At 40.4% G+C, this 25164-nt stretch overlaps 2 protein-coding genes across 2 annotated transcripts; one reads left to right on the forward strand and one right to left on the reverse strand.

Moving 5' to 3' along the window:
• Positions 1–1232: 1232 nt before the first annotated feature.
• baiap2l2a (BAR/IMD domain containing adaptor protein 2 like 2a) lies at positions 1233–16521 on the forward strand. The gene is made up of 14 exons (XM_080488257.1): positions 1233–1467; positions 1894–1969; positions 3484–3570; positions 5362–5423; positions 6603–6674; positions 6883–6960; positions 7074–7205; positions 8641–8748; positions 10225–10276; positions 10772–10976; positions 12453–12518; positions 13066–13291; positions 14777–14817; positions 15268–16521. Exons 1-14 carry the CDS (start codon positions 1414–1416, stop codon positions 15347–15349), a joined length of 1341 nt encoding a protein of 446 aa, XP_080344383.1. The 5' UTR covers positions 1233–1413; the 3' UTR covers positions 15350–16521.
• A 418-nt stretch (positions 16522–16939) lies between these two features.
• pvalb6 (parvalbumin 6) lies at positions 16940–21438 on the reverse strand. Its single transcript, XM_080487760.1, has 4 exons — positions 21376–21438; positions 18859–18991; positions 18621–18730; positions 16940–17699 (listed from the first exon to the last, which is right to left on the reverse strand). The coding sequence occupies exons 1-4, from the start codon at positions 21434–21436 to the stop codon at positions 17674–17676; spliced, it is 330 nt and encodes a 109-aa protein (XP_080343886.1). The 5' UTR covers positions 21437–21438; the 3' UTR covers positions 16940–17673.
• Positions 21439–25164: the final 3726 nt, after the last annotated feature.

The raw sequence follows: 25164 nt of genomic DNA on the forward strand, positions 1-25164 counted from the left end.
CACCTCTCCGCTGAGGGTTCATGCAGAGTTCATCGACTCTGACAGACAAACCTGTCAGATGAGGGCAGAGAGCAGACTTTGGGGATCGTACTAAACTGATGTACAAAAATCAAAGTCAGTGATTGACACTCAAGTCTTCTGAGGTTTGAATTAAATGTGGAAAAACAACTTTGATAAAAGAAGAAAGTTTCACTCACGAGAGAAACAGAGGGCGTCTGGACACCCCCACCCCAGTAGATTATTTATAGATCACGCCCTAAAGCCGCTGTTCTTTTCTGTTTATTGAGATGAAATCTATTTCCTGGGTGTGAGGACACTTGTGTTAGGATCATATATTAACCAATAGGAATCAGTTCTTCTACGGTTCAGGGCTTGTACACTTATAATAGGTTTAATGAAATATATGTTTTTGTATTTCAAACTAAACAATTTTGAAGATAATGCATTTTTTCCACGGATATGATATCTCAATTTGGCATCAGCCCATCAAAAATATGGCATATCAGTAACATCAATACAGTTCTGTTTTGGGATTCAGTATCTTAAGAGTAATAATTGCACTTTTATTTAATTTATTGCCCAAGAGCTTGATTTCTGATGTAATCTATTGTTTTTTTACATCAAAACTTTACAAATTCATTTTGACAACCCTGTCTCTATTAATCCTCACTGAAGCTTTGTTGTGGACTTTTTTTTTTTTTTCCATAACAGGACTTAATGTGACCAGGGTGATTGTTTTAGGAAACCAAAGGTTGAAACCGTGGACTCACGTTCCGTTCGTGGCTCACTATTGATATTAAAGAAAAAGACTAATGGTGTTTACATGCTCCCTATTACCAACAAATCCCATTAAAACAAAAATCCCAAACCAACTATTAGTTTTTCCACTTGTTGCTGTTGTAGCAACGTGTAAACACACATTTAGATCTGAGCTTGTTTACAGGACTGCATATTTCACTTGTTTGTTTGTTTGTTTTTATCACAGTGTGAAAAAAATGCCTCTGTTATAGTGCTGAATAAAACATGGGAGGGCAGGAAAACACACACACACACACACACACACACACACACACACACACACACACACACACACACACACACACACACACACACACACACACACACACACACACACACACATACACACACACACACACACACACACACACGCACACACGCACACACAGTGTTTTATGGCCATGTTTAATAATTCACTGGCTCTTTCTGAGGCCACAGCGGTGTTGATTACCGCCACACTGAGCTGCCTCCTCTCCTCAGCTCCACGTCCACTCCAATATTGTTCTCCCTCATTTCTTTCTTGGGGCTTGTGGCACGCTCGCCGCATGATTTAAAGCCCGAGGACCCCTCTCAAGGTTTCCACAGACTGTTTGCAGCGGCACTCTGGATATAAACATGTCTGGGATGAACAGTGATCAGCTGCACCGCTCCACCTTAGGGATTTACTCGGTAAGTGACTCACCACCAACTCAAATTAAATAAAACTTGATTTTTTCCTTGAAGAAAGTCCTGAAGAGGTTCAGCCAGTTTTGTTAAAATATAGGAAAGGGGGGGGGGGGGGGGGGGGGGGTTATATTGTTTTTTTTCCTCTCCAACTGGTAAAAAGCAGCTCAGTGAAACTCTTAGATATAATATCTGCCAAGCAAGCATGATGTGAATCCACAATGTCGTTTCTGACTGAAGGAGAGTTTTCTGCACTTGATACCAGCAAAGATTTGAGTCTCAGGCTGTCTGCGCTTCAGCGTTGGCAGGGGAAGTAAATACAGATTGAATAAAAGATGATTCTTATCGATTCTCTCTTAAAAGACTTTAGCTTATTTTACAGACTTAAAATTGAACCGAGGTTTGGGTGTGTGCTCGTTGTTTTTCAAACAGAGATTATTGGACGACTTCAATCCGAGTCTACAGAAACTGGTTTCTCTTGGAAGCAGCTACGTCCAGGCTTTCAGGGGTGAGTAAGATCAGAAAGAAAGAAAGGTTTTTACAGAGTTTGCCGTTGTGTTTCTCATTCTCTGCTCCTTTTCTGCGACGCTCACAATCTTTTATAAGTGCAGTAAACTAAACAAACTTGTCGGTATCGCTTCCTACCCAGCTGATTCCAAAGTTCAAGTGCTGCTTTGGGTAAATCCTGGTCGTGTTATAGTCTTAGTCACGGCCCTGTTACCAAGTACAGCACCAGTTGTTATGACGACTTTATCAACAGAGACTATCTGATTCGATGTCAATAGACAGGCAGAGTCTCGATCCTATAGTTTATTCATACAATCGCTGTTTGACTTTGTCCCCTGTCAGTCATTTAAGTAGAGAAATTACTTTCCCGTGTGAAAGTAAAGCTATATTTGTTTTTAGGTTTCTGACTTAGAAAGTAAACATTCTGACAGTTTCCCCTGGGTTTGCATTTGGTGTCGCTCTCCTATGTAGAAGCAGTAAAGTATGGCAGCTTGTAACAGATGGAGAATTTCACATGTAGGAAAGCTTTGCCTGCAGGGGTCTTTTTGTAAAATCAAAAGACATGATATACTTAAAAAAACAAGCTTCCATTTCGTGTTCTTGGTGTATATACAGTCAGGATTCCCATCATCCCATCATCAGCCGTTATTCTAAACATAATGTACCGATGTACCTTCAAAAGAAGGTATTCATCCGTCCATATTCTTCATCTCTTTATCTATTTTAGAGTCGCAGCAGCGACAGCAGAGAACACCCAGGACCAATACCTACAATAAAATCCTCCCATCGCAGCTCCTGATAGCACCGACACCCCATGCAGAGATAAAATATAGCTTACGAGACGTCTCCCTGCCATCTGCAGATCTCTCTAATTGGCCGATGTGTGCCAAAGGTTGACACGCAGAGTTACGACAATTTGATGAACTCCTGCCAAGACCAGGAACGAACACAACCCGAGAGTGTTTGTTCAACTGATGCAGCCGCTTCCTGGTAAATTACAAAGTTGTACTGTGATCTACCAGCACACAGTTTTTCCCTCATTAAAATTCATCAGTCTCACAGCCTCGGGTGGTGTGTGTTTGTGTGTGGCGCTCGCTGTCGTCCCAGCTCAACAGGACATGTTTTGCTCACCGAAACTCAGCCGAGTCAAAGAGACGTGGAGACCACAGGGATTTAATGTCGCGCTCGCGCTCCAGAGGAAACTAAAGCCAAAAGATTTAACTTGGACACATTATGAGAAAAATAGCAGGACCATGTGGTTATACTACCAACAATGATGATACAATACAATCTAAGTGCTTTTGAGGCAGGTCCTTTCATTTTTTTTTTCAAAATGAACAGACACAGAAATATTCTATATACTGTATATCATTAGAACATTTTCAACTGTTAGGGAAACCCCTTGTATAATTTGATTTTATTTTATTTGTGGCTCGGTATGCAATTGCCCACTCAGAAAATGAAACGTGAAGTAGCAAATAATTGCATTTGGTGTGTGTATGTGTGTGTTTTCAGCCTTCGCTCTGACTAGCGAGGCTTACTTCAGTGCACTTTCACGGATCGGCGAGAAGGCCTTCCACACTGCGTCGTCACGCTCTCTCGGTACGTGGAAACACAAAGTCTGCAGCAAATTTTTCAACTCCGATGTGGACGGTTTGTCTTTAAGGTGTTTATGAGCATTCATCAAACATATCATATATTCCTCAGGGAGAGCAAAGTTTACTTTCTGACATCATTTTATTGCTCCTTTTACAATGGCTGCATTCACAATGTGTGTGCGTGTGATTATGTGTAAATAAGTGAAACACACTATAAATACTTAATGAATATATATGTTTTGATCGATTCCACTGGAACCAGAAAACACAGCAAATGTTTACTTAATAATCTAGAGCTAATCATTTCCAACACAGATCGTGGCCCAACTCAGTGTTTCTCGTGGCCACGGTTGTCAGACGGGCGTTCGATGTCATCAGGGAACATGAATTATAAATGAGTACAGACATCGAGCCGTCCGACGCTCACTTAACCCGACCGTTTAATGTCAGAGGTATGTCAGGTTAAACAGCTGGGAGAGACACCGAGTCATTTGTCGCCTCTTACTTCACGACCTCCCACAGAGAAAGACGTGTATGCGTTTAAAAAACATGTTTCAGCAGTGGAAATGCTCACAATTAAAATGGGATTTTCAAAAAAGGCAAGATATTACAGGGCAACTGCAGATGTGATATTAGTGAGATGATGAGATTATCAGGGATAACAAGAAAAACCACGCTCCACCATGTGGCACGCCACTGGCGTATTTATTTCTACGCCTGAATTTATTCCTGGATGCTTTGTTTTCTTTGTTTCCTGGCTTTACGGTGCCAAGTTGAATCAGTCAACGGAATCCTAAACAGATAAAATGCCAGAAAACATCATCGCCATTATTTTAGATTTTTAACAATTATCACATAGTGTGGAATTTGTTTCAGCTTTTATCATGAAAAATACATCTAAAGATCCTCAAAGTTAAATGTAAGACATAACAACACTGTTCCTACACATATTATTAAAATTTCTTTCAACTTTATTAATTTTTTATTATTCACATTTTGATAAATAAATTGACTCTAATTCTAAGTAAAACATTCACACTAAATTACATCAAGAGGTAGAACAGTATTTTATAGAGGAATGCACGTGGTAATCAAGCTTATATTCAGGTTATATCAACAGCACTTTAGTTTCACACAACACAACTCAAAAAAAAAAAAAATGTACACCAGATTGTCTTCTTTGCATTTCAGTCACGTAACTATGCATCTGTTTCACCAAACGACAGCGACTTTGTTTTTTGTTTTTTTTTGTGTGTGTTTTACTGCATCGGTGTGGGTAATTGTTATTCCTAAATTATACACACGAAAAACAATTTTGAAGAAGCTGTGACTCCCAGCAAACAAAGTTGCTGCCTGCGTGACTGGATTGCAAAGGGCAGATAGAAGAAGCAGGTACTTTGTGCAGCCGCCATAGTGACTCTTTTGGGACAAATAAACACAAAATGGCCCAGAGGTCAAATTGGCTTTGCTTTTTGTCTGAACACATTTCAGAGGAGGAATTCGCACTCAAGCAGGAAAAAAGGTTCTTCACTCAAATAAAGTTGGGAGAAGTCCAAACTGCCTCGACTGAAGCCAAATCCCAGACTGGAGGACTAGATTAAAGATGGCTGCCAGTATTTGGTTGGTTAGAGATCTGACACGCAACTGGATGTGTTGTAACAAACAGACTCATCTTAACAAAAAGTTTCCCCTTAGTTTCAGTTTGTTTTCACTGACATTTCATGTATAACTGTATTTACTGTGAAAGACAGTTTCTAGAATGGTTTTTGTTTTTTGTGGGGGTTTTTTTTTTCAGGCGAAGTCGTCATTCAGATTTGTGAGAACCAGCGAAAACTCACCACCGAACTGGATGGAGTGGTGAGTTCACGTCAACATTGATCGACACACAGACGAGTGATTCACTTCAGTAAAACGTTCTTGTTTTTTCATCTCATTTCAAGTGTCGCGTCAGTTAGTGAAAAATAGGGACGGATCACAGCGCACGTTTTAGTTCAGAGGCCTCATACAGTTCTGTCTCCCCTTGAGCGGCCTAGACTGGTAAAACATTGCCCCAAAAACTTTTAAATTTGAATATTTATTTTTTTTGGGGTAGAGAATATGTGATAAAAACATCTATATTTTTACAAAAATCAAACCGTGACTACTGAAAGTTACCAGAATGTCAACATACAACCAATTTTAATTAAAACCTTCTTGCAAAATACAGTGAAATGTCCAAAAACACATACCAAAGTCCAAAAACAATTTATATTTTCTTTGAAGTTTTTACCATTTCCTTGATGGGTTGATGGGCTCTATTGGATCCTTTTACGGGCCCACGGGCCTTATGTTTGACACCCCTGGATTACAGTTACATCTTTGAAATGTAGTGGCGTTCTCATGCTACTCGCCTAAAAGAAAAAAAAACTTCTAACTTGTGGGGAAACTCTGTATTATTTCCCACTGTTTTCTTTGGTTTGTTCTGTTTTAATAATGTGCCCATAGACGTCTTATTGTAATGTGGCTGAGACACTCATGATCTCTCGCTCCACTTAAATGACATTAGTCAGCTGGAGGAAGATGCTCCATCATTTGACACTGACATAAACAAATTGGCTCATTTTAAAGTTAGGTACGGTCGGAAATAGTGCTGAGGTCAGCTGATTTGGGAGCGAGACAGCAGCTTTACGTCAGCTTTGTATGGCACAGGAAACATGCTCACTAAACCTGTCAGTAATAGCGTCTTGATGACGTGTTTATGAAGCAAACAACAAGGAATATGCAACAAGGAAAGTTGCCAGCTGGCAATCAAACTAGGAAATTGGGAATTTTCCAATTCAAGCCAAGGCGCTAATGCCGTCTTTTCACTTTCAGAGCTACATTGTTGGCCTTCTATATTGATTATAAAAGGAATTTCTCACAGAGATAAACGCTGCGTTTTGAAGTGACGTCACATTCGCACCTCAAAACTTTCAAAAGCGTCTTGACTTCCCCTGAAATTCCGAGTTTGCCGGCATTAATATATATTGTTCCCACTTCTTCAACTGCTTGTTTCAGTTTCGCAGGTTTAGCAAGGAGGTCCTTCAGGAGATGGACAACAACATCCAACTGGACATAGACTTCATATCAGTGAGTAGAAACAGAGCATCGTCTCAACAAGGCCAAAACACAAGTCTTTTTTTTTCCAACAGAAAAAAAAGTTGTGTGGGTCTGGAATGAGTTTGTAATTTATTCATGTCGTAATATAACTCACCCTACAGTCACATTCAATATAAATGAAGATTGGAAAAAGTTTCCAGGAGCATTTTAAAGAGACGTGGCATCGATCCTCTTGCAGGGAAGTCGGGACCACTATGAGATGGAAGCCCAGAAACAGGCGGTGATGGAGAGGCAGATGAGGAGAGGAAACTACCAGGTGAGAGTGGATCTAAGCTCTGCTCCGTCTGAACCCAGGAGGGGGATTCAGCAGGGTTATATATGGGTGTGTCCCGGTACAGTATGCTGTATGTCAATTATGTGTGTCCTCAGAATGGGAGTGAGCATGTGCAATTCCTCTGGGAGAGCCACGGAGAGGCTCTGAAGGAAGAGGAGAGGCGATACCGCTTTGTGGCTGAGAAGCACTGCGGCCTGATCCAGTCCGTCGCCCACCTCATGAACAAGGTGCTCGCCTTACCTCACGCAGCATTTGTAACTTCAATATTCCATAACTTGGTTAAGTGGCTGCACGCGCCTCACGGATCAGAAGAGAAAAGAGAATCCGTGATAATCTGGAAACGTTAAGCGAGACGTTATCAGTCCCGGGAGGGGCGTTGGCCTCTTTTACGACCGAGGTCAAACACAGAGCTGCAGCGTTTCAGGCGACAGACACAGCAGCTGGTTGTCTTCTTGAACTCCGGAATCAATTCTTATGACCAAATTAAGTCTTTCACTTTTGAGGAGTAACTTATGTCTTAGCCTCATTCTGCTGTTAATCTTTTAGAAAATACTCTGAATGACGAGGAAACGGCAGCTCTCTGCTCTCTGGTATCAAAACCTGAAGTTTTAAATGTGTTTTTTTAATTTAATTGTTTGTTTTTTAAATTATTATCCACTAACATATCAGAAACCACAGTGTGAATAGTGATGAAGTATATAATATATTATCCATATTTTACTGCCTGGTTAGCAGACAAATAATCCACATAGGGGTTGTATTAATTATAAAATAAATCAGAGTGTTACCAGTTTGGAACTCCCAACTCGAAGTGTTTACTGGCCGAGCTCCATGAAACTCCACAGATAAACACAAGGTGTCGTAACCATGCAGTTAAACCCATGCTGGTGAAATCATGCTTGTGACATCAGTATCAAATAAAGACGAAGTGTTTCATGGAGATAAAGAGCATTGGCTCCTCACAACATTTTACAATATCCTTTGTTTTTAGTTTGATAAAGGTCAGATGGATTTTTCTCACTTGGTCAAACCTTCTGTAAAGTACTAGAAGTATTACGGTAAGCCAAAGAAAGAAGTGATGAGATGAGTTATCACTCATTTTTACGTGCTTTCTACGACTTAACGTCACATTTAAAACAGCTCTCATAAAAACAGGTGGAAGTAGTTGATCAAGGTTAACCGAGCGTCTTATTTTGACAATTTCATGACTTTAATTTGCTCATTCACCTCAATCTTCTTACATTCAAACCCAAATAATTCAGAAGTTTGGCTTTTTTAAAAAAGAAAATTCCGTAGCAGATTTATTAAACAAGCAGAAGCTAATCCAATGTTGAGGACATTCTTCAAGGCAACACAAATAATGAAGTAATTCCATCAAACCACGACAAGTTGTGTTTTCCATGTGCAGCTCTGCAGACCGATTCGTGTGACCAAGTCTCTTCTTTTTCTGCCAAATGAGTGTTAACATAAGCTGCAACGACATAAGCTGATAACTGTGTTAATCCTCACTTACTAATGGGGCAGAAATACGTTGATGCAGTGTTTTGTGTGTGTGTGTGTGTGTGTGTGTGTGTGTGTGTGTGTGTGTGTGTGTGTGTGTGTGTGTGTGTGTGTGTGTGTGTGTGTGTGTGTGTGTGTGTGTGTGTGTGTGTTGTGTGGCAGACAGGAGGAACTCTCCAGCAGAGGGCTGACGTCTGGATAGAGGAGATCGGCTCCACCAGACGTCCCGAGGCCGCCGAGGCCCGGCGACCCGCCGCTCCGGACAACACTGTGAGTGGAGCGCGCAGCAACGCCACTGACTCACAAAGCAAATGAGTCATTCGTGCAGAGCTTCAGCCTGATTGCATTTGAAACTTCCACAGCTATAAGAGTATGCAGCTGGCGTGAGGCGTAATCCGATCTGTTTTCTGGACAAATTGCTTGAAATTCTCTTCGGGGAGTTGTGTCGAGAAGCTGAAAACCAGCTTTAATTTTTACAATTTTATTTTAAAGTTTCTGAAGAGGACTGAAATTATTAACGAAATATTAAGTAGGGAGACAGTTAAATGAATCATACCAGCCCAGAGGCACAACACAATGTGCACTATGGGGAAAACCAGTTACTGCAGTGACTATTTCTGCTACTAGAGCGCCCTCTGGTGGCTGTGGCCTGCTTTTAGTTGAGCCACCAGAGGAGAATTGAACCTGAACTTGAAATTGAAGAGAAAGATTTTATAGAATGAAGATAGAAATTAAAGTAGATTTATAAAAATGTATGTGATGACTTTCCATCTCTGGACGGGAGCTTCAACACTCCAAAAATTCTCGAATGGACACCATATGGGTTCACTATCTGAAAACTGCAATTACTATTCATGTAAACAACAAAGTTTCCCCTGGGAGTAAAACTGCCAGTCTGGCATGCCGATGAACTCCATGGATCCCTCACTTTTGTAATAACTATCAGAGGATTAGAATGGATCGGGTGTTTGTTTGGATTTGACGTGGTGTTTATGCTTCTCTATATTAGAGAGACGCCCAAGAGCAGATATGAGTTTTGTACCGTCAGTTTTGATCAGACTTCTAAATTATGCATGATCAAACGCTTGCAGAAGTGTGATGGATGTAGGTCAGATCTGTGTATTTTGCAGGTCATGGGTCACACACAGGCCTTTAGCTTTCCCTTATCAGGCCTGACAAATTATGAATAAAATTAAAATGAATCAATGTGATATAATAACTTTTGTGGTCCATGTATTTCATGCTTTAAAGTGCATTGAAAAATCTCAATTACCAAGGAAAACTCACCAATAAATATTATAAATATAATATTGATGCAGAGCAGGAGATAATCAAAACTGCAGCTAACTGATAAATTGTCATAAAATTGAATAGAACTGGGTTAGGGTTAGGGTACATACATACGTAGGTCACCACCATCAAGTATGGAGTGAATGAATAATGAAGTGTAAAGTGTCTTTGATTGTCCAGAAAATCGCTATATAAAAGCTATGCATTATTATATATAGTAATTGTGACAATTAATAATGCAACCTTTTTTTGAATGTAGAGCTTTTATTCTCTCTTTATTCCAGATGATTATGTTTTGTGGCTCCAGACAAATTATATTTGGTGTAAAATTGTAAGAAATGCTCTTATGGTCATAAAGTCATTGCAGACCCCTGGCCTATACCGTTTAAAGTTGCAAATTCTACTTTGCAGTGATGCGCCGGCAATTGTCTCCATGCATGTGTGATATTTCTACAGATGTTGATGAGACAGATCAGAGAGGAGCCGCTCGGCAAGAGCCCATCGAGAGGTCAGTGGTCTGTGTATTAAATCTAATGCATGTTTAATGACATAAAATATGAGTGCACTTACATCTTCAGCCCAGAAATTAAAGCTGAAAACAGATGCAGAAGAGATGAGTATTCATGATACACCTGCCTTCTTTCTCCCAGATTCTCTTCCTCTTTATAATGCACATCACACCTCTTTTTAGTATTACTCTGTAAAAAAGACAAAAACAACCAATCCTTGATTTTGTGTACAGATTTGTATTTACTGATCCATTGCATGCGGCAGCCTTTTTGTCAGTTACTGCCTAAATGTGTTTCCACTAGAGAGATATAATGATATTTATTTTGCACAGCCCAATAAATTCAAACTCATGCAACTGATATAAAAACCTTGAGAATTATGAGTGCCAGAGCCCCAATGAATGAAAGAACACTACACTGGCCATATAAGCAGTTTTATCATCTAACAAGCTGTTCTCTCTGTATCTGCATGTCTCATTGTTGTGCTCGTTCAGCCCCGTCGCCACAGGGGAGCATTTATTCCAGAGCAGGCTCAGTGGCAGGCGGCGGTGGAAGAAGATCCATGAGGGCCAGGGTGGCCCACCAGCCCCCTGGCTCCAACCCTACCCAGCTGCCCTTCGCCCGGGGACAGATCATCACCCTGCTGGTCGAGCAGCCCAGGAACGGCTGGCTGTACGGACAGACGGAAAACAACTCGCGGTGAGAGTTGTTTTAACAGTTGTAACAGTCTCCTCGTCTCTTCTAAATAAACAAGAATGAACTAATGGTGTCGCTTGTAGCTTTCAAGCTATGAAATATGCAATATGTGTCATTTTAGTCCGTTTTTATTATATGGATAAAAACAAGTGGACTTAAAAAAATCATATTTTACATTTGTATTGCTGAAATTGTTATTGGTACAATTGAGATAAATTACATTTATAGAATAAACTTCCATGAGAAGGGAGAACAGTTGCAGACTATGTACAATGACCTACACATTGAAAAACTTCAAGTAGGACAAGCTATTTATTTCTTATAGCTCTCAACAGACATGAACAATTATGTACTTATTGTCTTTAAACAGTTGTCTCTGGTCTCCATAGAAAAATATAAAGCATTAAATGCAGTTAATCAGAGGTGGAAACATTACTGAATGACTTTGCTTAAATTCAAACTGCAAAGTACTTCAGACTGTCTACAGTTTGAGCAAAGTAGAGTGGCATAAGTCTGGATTCTTCAGCAGCAAAGTGACAAAAAATAAATCATTATTTAGATCAACAGCAGCACGATAATGTCACGACTGGCTGCTTCTCACAGCCTCTGCAAACACAAAAGAAAAAAGTCCTTTAACGCTTGCTCATTGTTCTTTTATCCTCCATGCTCCTGATTGACTGGCCAATCAGAGCTCTGCCATCAGCTCACAGGTGATCTCAATCTCACCCCAGCTCAGCCGAGGAGGACCCAACTGCAGCAACATTCAACAACACCTTTTATTTTTCATAATACATAAACCTACAGACTGTATTTTATGTACAGGCCAAAAAATATATATGTACAAAAAAAAAACCCCGCCATACAACAAACTCCAAAACTCCTATTGAAACAAACTTCATATCATCAACATTAATGTGAGAGGAATGTGCACCGTACTTTAACCTAAACATCCACATTTGTCTAAAAGGAAAACTATCATGAGGTAATGGCGACAGGTGGCTAAATGATGCAACTCAACTTTATATCTAAAGCACTTTAAAAACAACTACAGCTGAACCAAAGTGCAAACAATAAAACACAATAACAACAATAAAATGGCGAGATATAAAACCGGGGCAGAGTCTGAAGCTTAGTTAAAAATCAAGGAATGAAGATGGTTTTAACATTTTTTTTTAAATAGACAGCTGAAGCTCAGCTGTGACTCATGAATTTAGTAGTAAAACAGATCCAGTTACCATTACATAGTGTAAATCTACTTTAATAGGATTTGTTATATGCTGAGCTTTTATTTATTAGTTAGTTGCTACTGTATTTGTCGTCTGAATAAAAGTTAGAAAAAAGATACAAACCATTCTGAATAAAGAAACAAACGACTTGCATGACGGGTTGGGTGTATGCTCAGTCATGTGGTCTGTGTCATCTGCGACGTTAGTGATTTTGGAAGAAATGAGAGTTAATCCAACACATCTGTGTCTTCAGGCAGGGCTGGTTTCCTGCCTCATATGTGGAAGAACTGGACGATCCTCCAGAGTCAAGCAGCTTCAGGTGAGAGTCACATTAAATCTGAACGACTGTAATAACAATCTGCCACGTTCGATGCAGGCTGTTACAGAGATGGAACACAATTAGCTGCTCCACATTCACAGTGCGATGCCGCATCTTCAATATTCAAAACTGTTAAGAGTGATTGAGGGAAAAAATAAAGAGATTAAATCATCTGCATTGTGCTTTTATTGACTTGTAAGTGCGGCGCAGCGTGCAGACTGGCTCTGCCGAAGGCTGTCCTTATTGTTTTTGGGACAAACTCTTTAAATAATGAAAAAAATGTAAAAAAAAAAAAAAGGGTCAGCAATGCAACTCAGACCTGGAATAACAAGATGAACTGTTTCAGATATTTGGGTGACCCACTGCTGTGAGGGAAAGCATAGCAGCTGTTCAGCTAAAACCTTTTCAGCCACCCATCTCCAAATGTAAAGTCTTACAGGATTAAAAGATTGAAACAGAACGTAAAGCAGCTGTGACGTAGGATTTGTGATCAAAAATAAATATAAACAAGGTTATTCTAATTTTTGTGTGCAACACTGTGTTTCAGTCGCTCCGCCCTGCGAAGCAGCAGCAGCAGCAGCAGCAGCAGCAGCGCCATGAGCAACTTTGACCAGCTGAGATTTAGCAGCCATAGCTCTGCTAATACCCCGGCTCCTGCCCCGGCTCCGCCCCCTCCACCCCCACCCGAGTCCTTCTCTTCAAGTAAAAGATCTGATGTGAAGCCAGTCACGCAGGCTTCTGACCGAAGGCCTCAATCCAAGCCAGAAAACAAGGTACGAGCCCCGCTCACATCGTCAGCCATGTTGTCTGTAATCTTTTTAAGAAGCATTTCAGGCAATACTACGTGTATAATGGACTTGATCACACTATGAATTTTGATTAATTCCACTTTGTAAGATTACGATACAAGACTTAATAGGGCTTAATGTAGATGAGATAAACTCACTTTTGTTTTTTAACATGTTTATTGTGTGCAGTGACCTTGGGTGTCCAGAAAGGCATTCATCAAAAACAACAACAACATGAATTGTTCAGTATTTGTTTCTAATACAAAACATCAATTATGCAATGTCTTCACGCTAGACCATGGGTTATTTAAAAAGCCTTTATAATATAGTCTCATTAAATAGTGATATTGTCATTTTGGGTTTTGTTTAGTATTCTTTAACAAATTATGTTACACATTCCTCAGATTTATCAGCATTCAAGCTGTTTTCTTAAAGGGTATAACCCATAGGGTGATCTGAGTGACCATAATTGACTGCAGGTAAGTGACTACATGAGCAACGATTAGGATAAAGATGTGGAAAATATGGATCGAGTGTGATCACATATTGCTGAAAGTGCAGCATCTCTCCAGCAGGGGCAGTGTGGGAGGGTGCTGTTCTCCATGGCACCGCACCCATCCTTCTGGTGGATGCAGGGAGGAAGCTCCAGCTGCTGACGCCAAGGAATAGGTCGTGTGTGTGTGTGCGCACGTGCATGTGTGTGTGTGTGTGTGTGTGTGTGTGTGTGTGTGTGTGTGTGTGTGTGTGTGTGTGTGTGTGTGTGTGTGTGAGAATGCTGCACTTTGTGTGGGAAAGTGGTAGACTTAATACCCGACTGTGACCCTATAGGCCTGATGCTATAGAGGCTGCTGACAGTATTTTTTCTCTGCGGTGCTTTGAATAGCATTATTGCCTCTCAGGAACATGCAGGGACACTTTTGCAGGCAAGAGCTTAAGATTATAAAGAAACAAGTACAGCTCATATGTGAGCAAAAGACTGCATTTGTCAAAAACCAGTGGATTCAAAGGTATAAGTAACATTTTTTGTGATATTGCTGGAATCTTAATGGTTTAATCCAACTCGCCTTTATGGATTGTGATATTCTCAGTTGAACAAATCAAATCGCTTCAGTAAATTTGTATTTTCAGATGTCTGTGCATGGTCCCAGCTATTGCTTCCTTTTTCAATTGATATTGCAAAAATATTATTTTTGCCAAAGTGTGAAATGTGTGTGTTCTTGTTTTTCCTACATTATGGGGTCTGTAACCTTGGCGTACGCTACATGGACCCCTACAAGTAATACTGTTAAGTTTGTGTTTGTGGTTTGCAGTGGTCTTACGCATCATCGTTGAGCTAATTGGGTGTGAACTGACAGAAAGAAGCAGGCTGAGAGGGTCAAAGGCCGATGCCTGCTCTGCAAGCATCCACATTCAGCCAGTCATTCAGATTCGCTGTAATCCGTCCTGAATTTTCATTTTCTTTTTTTATAGCGATCAGAGCCACATGGATCGCGACCGGAGCTCTTCCCGAGGTAAGAGTAATGTAGCTTTGAAAGTGGAGACAGGTTGTTAAAACGACGGCCACTCATGTTCTCCCGCAGATTATAGTTTTAGAAGTATATCATGAAGCCATTAAGCCGGGGAAGAAAAGAAAAAAAAAAGGCGGTCCATGAACGCTTTTCTTCCATTAGAGTTTGAAGTGCAGTCTAGTACTGAATCCATTTCAGTTATGGGCGTTTGGAAACCGTGACTATCGCTCGCACTTCAGGTGAATAGTAGAGGATGTTTGTAGGGTTTGAAATGTGGTGCTCATTTCTACAGTCATAACCTTCATAACCCGTTTACTGCCACTTTCAAAAAATTGTTATTTTTCATCAGGGCCTTTTCTGATATTGGTTTTTCTACTTCATCGCTCTTTATTTCTCTTCTTCCAACATTTCTTCCACATTTTTTTTCACTCCTTACCTTGGTATGTTTCACAGGGGCACCAATCCATTTGCCACAGTGAAGCTGAAACCCACGACAACCGACGACAGATCGGCTCCACGTCTGAATCGCAGATGACGTCTTTCAGCTGGCCACAAAGTTCTAACCTTGGCACCACAAACGGCCTAAAAATGACTGAATGAGCCTTAAAGAGACAGTCATTTGGTCATGTGATTGTCTTACGTGCTGCCCAGTGATATACATGCACATTAGAATGTGGGAAAAGGACATCTATAAGCAATGTATTTCAGAAATGTTGGGGGATCGCGAAAGGCATGTGTGTATTGAATCTCACTCAAACTCCATCTCCATTTGATTTGTAAAGTAGAAATAAATTAATGACTGCTCAATAAATTCTTATTTCACTACACTAATCAATATGTGAATCCACTACGGCAGGTCTTGAAATGGTTACGTGATATTGATGATTTACCAACACTGAATCTTTTTCCACCAACAAATGACAAGTAGGCGATTTTAATCTGTTGGAAAATGAACGACTACTTTCTGTGAAATGTATCTATTGTATAGCGACGGTGAGAACCGAGAGATTTACCTTCATTTTATGTAAGATATTGTCATTTATGTCTCAGGAGCAGATGTTTGAAGCCATACTTCCAATTTTGATTATTGTGTTTTTAATGTTTTTGTATTGCATCTTTACCATTTCCTACGGGTGTAGTTGTAGTTTAACCATAGCCAGATGTTATATTGTCTTGTAAAAAATGGGATAATTTTTCTGAGGAATGTAATAAATGGTGCAATAAATTAGTGGAATGTACAACTGCCTTCTAAGCGTCCTATTGTTGCTTTCATCAATGAACATCGTGTCCACCTGAGCCCATGCATCTCTAACTCATATTTTTATGCGTTTGTGAGCCGACAAGGGTCTTGTGGTTCATCTTCAGTATTTGAAAGTAGCACACAATTTTATCAGTTTTGCTCTCCTATAAATCTGTACTTCTTCTAGTGTCTTTCTCGTGAGTAAAACTGACCTTTACTGTGTGTTGAGCGCCGCCGTCTGAGCTGCACCGGAGCCTCTGAGCTCCGAGTCTGCCTTCATTTGCTCAGGCAGTAAAATGTCCTACTAAAGGAGATCAAGATTCCCGCATAGCCTGTTTGGGTCCTCCGCTGGGTATACTTAACCCAAATTGAACCTCGGTGCGAATCCAATTCTGCTAATGGCTTGACGGGTTCTCAAACTAGCGCGGCATGATCGCAGTTCTGAGTAAAGACGCTTTGGCTGATGAAACAATGTGTCCCTCTTCCTTCCCGTACATTGAGTTGACATCCACAGCGCAGAAAGTGACTCCTCAGTGATCTGTAATTACACCGAGTTTGTTTGAATGCAATTTTCAGTTTTTTTGTGTTTTTTTTTTCCTGTTGGCGCCAAAACAGCAGAATAAGAAATGAGACCCAGGGCTAATTTTACACCTCTCCCTCATCGAGAAAGGTTTTTCTAGTACACCCTCTTTATACACTACGAAGCTCCTGATGATTCGCTTCAGTTAATCTGCTTTGGTTGAAAGGGAAAATCAAGAGTGAAACAGAAGGAGGCAGACAGAAAGAGGGACAGCGGGATTAACAGTGTAAAATCAGATAAGAGCCACATCAAAGAAAGGCATTAAAAGAAAAGTCTCAGTGATTCAGTCTACTCCAGGCTTTGTTGGGTTGGGTTTTTTTCAGTTTTATTTCATTCTTTCACAGCTTGACTTCTTTCTTCTTTTGGTGTGTTTTACAACAGCTCATTACCAGAGGAGAGATGGATGGATAGGTGGATAGGTGGATGGATGGAGGAGGTGATGGTGTGAGGGAGTATAGAGGGGTCCATTAAGGGCGCAGAGCCAGAAGTGACTTTAACAGAGACAAGGTGGGGGACGGAAAATAGAAAATAATAAAGATGCAAAGGGAGAAGAAGTAGTGGCTGAGGAAAAAGGTAAGGAGGAGGGCAGAAGTCTGAGGTACGGAGGGAAATGAGATCCTTTCTCGTAGAATCGGCTTTTGCTTCTATATCTATCTTATGGTTTAAAATGTGAGCTTTGTTCCTGCAGGCGTGTTATGTATCTACACATAAAGACAAACCAAATAATTTGTAGAAAAAGGATAAAATAAATAGGATGGGGGTGGGGGTATTTCGAGGTGGTGATAAGGGAGGAAAGGTTGGGAGGAGGAGTCATAGTAGCTTTAGTCTGATAAGAGAGGGGCGGGGGTGAGGGTGGTGGTGGTGATGGGGGGGGGGGGGGGGGGGGGGGGGGTTCGGTGTGTGAGGGCAGAAGGGCAGAAGGGCAGAAGGGCAGAAGGGCAGAAGGGCAGCAGGTGTGTGTGTGTGTGGGGGGGGGGGGCAGGTGTCGGGATGTCGTGTCGGTTTAAGAGGCGATGTTTCACTGCAATAAGTGACTATTTTATTCTTTCACGAGGGCGGCAAATTCTGCAAGAGAACAAGAAAAAAAAGCAAAAGATGTCCGAATATTAGGGTTAGGTTAATGCTGATAATGTTAAGTTCACCTGAGTACAAACATAGTAAAACAAATACCAAAAAAACAAGACAAAACACTTAAAATCATATTTATATATAACTGAATGCTACCAACTTTCATGCAATTCCCTTTAAATGAGTGCATGCACTCCTTCTTACACACAAGTCTTTAATTATTTACAAAATTTCCTAGTTTGTATCAATCAGCCATAGTGTTTGATTGGTTTGACGTCTGGTTCATCTCCTAAACTATATATCTTGTGGAAAGAATCAGAGGAAAGTGTTTATCAAAGCAGTCCAAAGAAGGTAAAGGGGTAAACCAGTGAAAGGGTCAAGTGAGACTATCTGAGTGAAAACTGACCCGCATGTGTATAACGCTTTAGTGTGCCAGAGAAAGGGAGGTAATTTACGGCCTGCAAATGTCATACACTTTAGAGTCTATTATTTCATTTGAATTAATTTCACTGTTAATTAAAGCATTCAGTTCAAAACTGTACGTTTCATTCAGCAAAATACACCAAAATGTTGGTGGAAATGTTTAGTTTTATTACCGAATCTACTGTATTTTCTCAGAAATCGTAAAGGACTTATTAGTTTCAGAGGGACTGTATGTGTCTTGGTGTTTTAAATTTGGCAGGTTCTAAAACTGTAATAATTCCTCTTCCAATACACTTAAATGCTCTCTTAAACAATATTTGTAACAGAAACAATGGTCAGAAGTCAAAAATCTAAATCTGAACATCGTCCCAATATAAAGCATTTTAAGCCAGACTACTACTAGAACTACGATAACTATAGTATAATCTACAAGCCTGAAGAAATATGTGGAAATGAAATCGGTCTCTGTGTGGCCTTGTGTGGTTTTGCGTTTACCATCGACTCCGATCTTGCCGTCTCCGTCCTTGTCGGCTGCTTTTAAAAATGCTTTGGTTTCTTTGTCTGTCAGGTCCCTGCCATCTTTGGCAAAACCCTTCAGGACGTATCTAACCAGAGGAAACAAAGCAGATTGGAAGTGTGTCACAGAGAGCGCTTGGCTTTTGTGTGAATCATTGCTACGTCTTTTTGAGCGTGACGCTTTGTGTTCGCGTGCGTCTGAGAGTGTTTTCCTCACTTGAGCTCTTCCTCCTCGATGTAGCCGCTGTTGTCGGCATCCAGCACTGTGAAGACCTTCTTCACATCATCCTTGGACTTGGACTTCAGACCCACCATATCAAAAAACTTCTTATGGTCGAAACTTTCGGGAGCTGCAAACAAATATTGAATGAATCCTTCATGGGAAAATCCTATGATGTCAGGTGTGCAAACTTTTTTTAAATTAAGTTTTGTTTTTTTTACTGCTGTCTTGATTTTTCTTTAGTTGTGCCATTTTCATTCACCAGCAGTAACATTTCCATGAGCCTTGAGAAGCTAATTTAGTTCAAACAGCATGGTTTGAAACTCAAAATGTATTCATCTTTATTCATCTTTTTTCTTTCGTGCGCCTTAATTTTCTTTTTTATTATTTTATGTCTAATGTCATATAGTGTTCTATTTCGTGTGCTATTTTCATTTTGTGTTCTAGATCTTTATTTCTATTCTTCGATCCCATAAAACCTGTTGTTTTTGTTTTGGTGCGGAACAGGTACTTAAAACATTTCACTGCACATTATACATTATACGACATATAATTGTGGTTTGTGATGGAAAAAAAGGACTTGACTTGAAAAGTTTGAATTCTGTTTTTCGTTTAATCCATTTGTTTCATTGTAAATTTCCATTTTTCATGAAGAAGGTAAGAGATTCAACAATAAGACATACAAACTTAAGGGTGAAGGAGCGGGATTATTTCAGAATCATTAACATGTTGCTGCCTATTGATTATTATTATTATTATGATGATGATGATGATGATGATGATGATGGTGTCCAGGACCTCCTTGGTGGTGTTTTTCAAAGATGAGAGCGAGAAACCCTACGGTTTGGCCAGCCGAGAAGGTTGAGCTGTTCAAACACATTCAGGCTGATAAAGAGTTCCGGTGCAACTGTTGGTGGCTCGACGCCCGATCTTGTCCTGTCTATGTGTCAAAGTGTCCTTGAGCAAGACGCCAAACCCAAAATTACCCTCCAATAGTTGTGAGGGCGTAACAGTAGCCGTCATCGATAGATCACGTAATGTGAAGCACCTCAAGACTGTGCTGCATGAGTAATTTTATCCAAATGCACGATGACGCATGTTCAACACTTGCGTCAACATGAAAGTTTTGATTACCCCATTATGAGAACAAATGGGTGAACAGCTTGGGTTTGAAAACATGTCAGACGACTCAATGTGAACATAACACACCGTTTCATTATCAGGCCCAATCTGCAGTTTTGGCAAGAAACGCCCAATAGCAGTGGGTATTTGTGTTGCGAACAATAAAAAGAAGACTGGCAATGTCCCGAATCATTTCGCTTTGGGATTCTGTGTATGATTCAGTAGCGACGGGGCGTTTGAATGGTGGACCGCTCTCCTTGGAGCCACTAACCAGCTCTTTCTCCATCGTGGCAGAGGCTAATGTAATAAGATTCATGAGTACAGCAGTATTGTGAGCAGTGTACCATCTCAAATGGACAAAACATCCAATTTTAAATGTAATTTTTGTCGGTTTTATGAATTATGTATGCTTTTTTTAAATTCATTGTGCCTCTGCTGTAAAACCAGACCTCCATCATATAAAGGGGGAAACAGCTTTGAAATCCAGCAGCTTTCTTTCACTGTGCAAATATATTTTCTACTTTCTAGTTTATTTCTACTTCCTGAGTTTTCATTGATATCATGCAAGAACTATAGTTCAATTCAATATAGTCCAGGCCTGTTAATAGCCTCGTGTTTGTGGTGCGGCAAAGTGTGTGTGTGTGTGTGTGTGTGTGTGTGTGTGTGTGTGTGTGTGTGTGTGTGTGTGTGTGTGTGTGTGTGTGTGTGTGTGTGTGTGTGTGTGTGTGTGTGTGTGTGTGTGTGTGTGTGTGTGAGGATGAGATTTCCTATTACATCTTTTCCCATAATCAATGTTTTTCTGTTAAAGGAAATCATTCAGTGCAAAGCTTTGACGATTTCAATGATTAATCACAGGATTGTGATCTATGTTCAATAAATAATGAGACAAATGCTCAGCGTGGCATTTTGATGGTGAAAGTTAAGATTTTTTTGGGGGGGTAGATTATAACAGATTACAACAGTCAATCTATATGAATCAGTTTGTGCGACTTGCTCAGCTCTGGTTCGGTTTAATGGTTTACTTTAACTGCTGCGCTGCTCCCACAAAAATAAATAAATAAATAATAGTTATTTGCTGCCCTCGAGAGAAGCACAGCAGCACATTATGACTTATGGGTTCAAGACACTTGATCCGGATTAATTTATAGTGCAATCCATAGAGTTTGATAAGCTTTATTTAGGTATATTTCCGAATAAATCATTGGAAGCAGCATTTTCAGTATTCGCTTTTATCATTTTATTTGTGTCATAAAGTTTCATAAAAATGATTTATCGGGTGGCAGTTATCTATTTTGCGAGGTGCAGACCTCCCAGTTCTGCATTAATCTGCCTCGTGTTTGGTTTGTCCTGCGTCACAAACAGCAGAAACGCAGTGAATCGTCTCGCCTTTACCTGCAAATGCATTGACAGCCTTCTTGATGTCGTCAGCGTTGAGGATGCTGCTCATTGCCATCTCAGCTGCTGCAGAAGACGTATTGAGAGATAAAGAGAGAAGGGAAGGACAGCGAGGGGACAAGGTTAAAATCAAGGTCGCTGGAGAACAGCAGGAGAACTCGGAGACATTCTTGTATTACACTGGTGACACTCTAGAAATGGAGCAGGAAATCAGGGCATGTGAAGAAGAGCTGATGAGTGACGGAGTGAATTAGTGACGGGTGAGGTGGAGTGATACCGAGAAGGGGAAGGGGAAGAGAAAGGTGCTGTCGGAGGGAACATGAGGGTTTGTTTGCAGTTATTTAGGAAGATGGGGATATAAAGGGAACAGGCAGACAGAGAGACCAACTGGCGAGGTGTCCATGTCAGTGTTTTCCATTTTGTCTGTGTGATATCAGCGAGCTGTAGGGGATGAAAGCAGGACACGGGACCAGAGGCCATGTCAGCAGGGGTTTAACAGGCCATCTGAGTCATCTGCTGTGTCTGAAATACTGAGGGAGAATCCTCCCCCCCCGTTTACCTCACGCTGTGAAAGGTGAGCCGGCACTTAACAGCGCTTTGACTTTTTACTCCGTGTGTGTGACTGAACCCGATCGCTGCTTATGAAGTTGTCGCCCCCGCCCCCCCCCCCCCCCCCCCCCCGACTTTGAATGATGCTCTTTTCTTCACTGTCTGTATCACAAACACACACACAAGGGCTGTTGCACGAGAGGCAAACACACACACACACACGGAGCGGGGGAGCCTCAGCCCTGGAGATGTTGAGAAGAAGAGTGTGACCTGCAGATTAGTGGAAGCAGTTCTCCGCTTTCGCTTTGTGGTCAGGCAAACCTTAACGGGGATTTCTTCAAGCACGTCGCATGATATTTTGACAGATCACACACACACACACACACACACACACACACACACACACACACACACACACACACACACACACACACACACACACACACACACACACACACACACACACACACACACACACACACACACAGTACTGAGTAGGTTGTTTGCCGTTTTTTGATGACGGCGTCGCAGATTGTCGGCGGATATATTTTCTCGCACTGTAAAGTCGTCAACACGACTAATTGGGAAACAGAGGAAAGCTGAATGCTAACAGAAGACAAATTGGCTCCATCTGACTCACTAGTGGCAAATAATTACTGGAATCAAATATTTATGAAGTTGGAGCAATAATAATAAAAAAAAACTTAATTCGACTGATTTGGCAGATACAAACATCAAACAAAACCATTAGGAGTCGAAGCAATTTGTTGAGCGAATTTAGTCTCTTACCTTCTTTAGAGAGGCAAAATGATAAATTGATTTTATATGTTACTGCTTGGACAATAAATTACAGAAAAAATTTTGCGGCATTATTACAAGTTGTAGCTCCCAACTTGACGTCCTGTGCACATCTGAGCTGTATGAAAGTACATTAAATCAACATGCAGAAGAAAGTGACAATGACAGTACCCTCAATCACAATAACACTGTTATAAAAGCAGCAGTAAATAAAAACTGAAATTCAAGAAAGCAAGCTCATTGTGCACTTTATTGCTTGTGGACTATTAAAAATGATGTTTTAATATTGTAAAAACATTGAAGAAACCTGAAATCAAGCCAAAAATCTGTAATAATGAAGTTGCAACCGAACTAACTACTACACAGCTATTCCTTCCTGCAAACTTGCATAAATCCACTTTAAAGCCACACTATTAACTCTAATATCGCAGATGGCACGTGGTTTTGGTTATTCTCGCACTTTCTAAATTCTTACATGATTCTTTTTTTCACAGTTGATTGAATCCATCGGTGAAAAGGCACGCTAACTGCAGGAAGTCAGGTGAGTAGGTCCTTTTTATATCACCCTGTAACAGTCACACCTCACACACTCATGGCTGTTTGCTTATTGTAGAAAAATGTAGGTCGTCTTTAGCATATAGAAATTACAACCGTTTAAAAAAAAGCAAATATCAGCTTTAAACTGACATTTTTTTCTGTTTTCTATCACGATTTTGTCACACATTTCACTTCCTGTGTTATTTTGAGTGTTGTGGGTTGGTTTACAGTGTCTCAATGATCGTGTCTGTGATCTCCAGGTTTTTGTGATTCTGGTATTTTGGATTTATTTTTTTTTGTGCTCCAATATAATTTCAGAAAAGTGACATTTTGTCTCTTCATAAATCGTCCATCCAAAAGACTTGTGATATCGGGTTGAAGTGAAACACTTGAATGAAAGGTAATTCCTGAATAAAATTTGACTTATTTCATCAATTGATTGAATAGGATACATTTTTCTTGTCTATGCTTACAGTGTGTTTGAGTCGCCATATTCACACTGTCATAAAAGACAAGAGAAAGAATAAACCGCTGACGCTGCCACAAAGTAAATGACGGTGAACCCTCTCGTCCAGAGGTCAAAGGAGTGACTCCATCACCTTGTAACAGCATCATCACTGTGTACTGTCTGGGCAACAGATAATGCTGAACTGGCCAATATCATTAATTCGTCCTTCTCAGTTGGAAATACAGTCCGGGTTGCTTGTATGTCCGTTTTTTTTGCTCTGTCATGCTCCGATGTTTTCCCACCATTGAAGCATTGAAACTCTTTTTGAAAGCTTCGTCTACACGACTGGATCCCTTCCAAACCAGGTGAAATATCCAAACATACATATCAAAGGCTATCACACCATATCAGGCAGCTTCTTCAGTGATTTTAGATATAAGCCACTGAGAAATAAATGAAGTGTTACCCACTAGTTCATAGATTGTTTGTGGCGGCGTAACACCGTGATGTATGAGCTTCTGCAGGACGACAGCGTTATCTGCTCCGGTAACATATGGCTGCACACGCAGATCAATAGTGAACGGTTCTCCACCTGCGTGGCCACACATGCAATCGTTTGCCATTCTAAAAGCACAGCCTTCTTCCCTGACCTTTACCACAAAGGTGTCCGTTGGGAAAAGAAACAATTCGCTGCGAAATGAGGAGGATGAGATTGATTTACTGAGATATCTCTGTCGCGTACTGCCGGTGGAACTGTATAAAGTATGGCACGTTGATCCGTTTAACAGAATAGCAGACCAGCGGTGGCGGTTGTGCTAATGTTTGTGCATGGTGAATGATCATCCACTCAGGGAGGATTTAATAGAAGCCGTCCCTTTTCAGAGTATCACTCGTTCACTGTCTTGCAAAAAAGTTTGATGAAAAGCAGAGCTGGAGCCATCATGTCGGTGATGAATGAAGAGAAGAACTATTCAGTATGATTGTGCTCAAGTGTGGCAAAAATCCACAGAGATAAATAACAGGACTCAAATAAAGAATTGACAATAAAGAAATAGTTCTGATTTAATGTGAACATCGGTACATTTTAGGATTAAACATGCTCATCTTGTGCTAGAAATCAAACGCCCCAAAGAAACCTCGTGAATTATTACAGGAATAAGCTACAGCTTTTGAAATAATAGCATTTGATACGTGATACAACGCTATCTAAAAGAATAATCAAATTGGTTTTGGTAGAAGTTTTAATGCAGAACGGCCGTTTGGTTTCTCATACAAACTTTCTAGTTATGTTGTTTTGAAACGTCGTCAGGGAAGCACGGAAGAATTTTTAACTTAATGAAGACATGAATGGAAATATTGTAGCCTGTTCAGGTATCAGTTCCGGTAAAGCTTTCAGTTAATAATTAAGTACAAAAGTTATTAAACAACTCATAATAATATTGTAAAACTTAAAG

The sequence above is a fragment of the Lipophrys pholis genome, assembly GCF_963383615.2.
Source record: "Lipophrys pholis genome assembly, chromosome: 19".
NCBI classification, from domain to species: Eukaryota; Metazoa; Chordata; class Actinopteri; order Blenniiformes; family Blenniidae; genus Lipophrys; species Lipophrys pholis.

What these genes read in the sequence shown, in the direction of transcription:
- baiap2l2a (XM_080488257.1), top strand. Translation starts at nt 1,414, where the DNA reads ATGTCTGGGATGAACAGTGATCAGCTGCACCGCTCCACCTTAGGGATT. An exon ending in CCACCGAACTGGATGGAGTG is followed by an intron (nt 5,424 to 6,602) that starts GTGAGTTCACGT and finishes TGCTTGTTTCAG; the next exon opens with TTTCGCAGGTTTAGCAAGGA. An exon ending in CCAGAGTCAAGCAGCTTCAG is followed by an intron (nt 12,519 to 13,065) that starts GTGAGAGTCACA and finishes ACTGTGTTTCAG; the next exon opens with TCGCTCCGCCCTGCGAAGCA.
- pvalb6 (XM_080487760.1), bottom strand. Translation starts at nt 21,436, where the DNA reads ATGGCAATGAGCAGCATCCTCAACGCTGACGACATCAAGAAGGCTGTC. An exon ending in GGCTGTCAATGCATTTGCAG is followed by an intron (nt 18,992 to 21,375) that starts GTAAAGGCGAGA and finishes ATTTGTTTGCAG; the next exon opens with CTCCCGAAAGTTTCGACCAT. An exon ending in CGGCAAGATCGGAGTCGATG is followed by an intron (nt 17,700 to 18,620) that starts GTAAACGCAAAA and finishes GTTCTCTTGCAG; the next exon opens with AATTTGCCGCCCTCGTGAAA.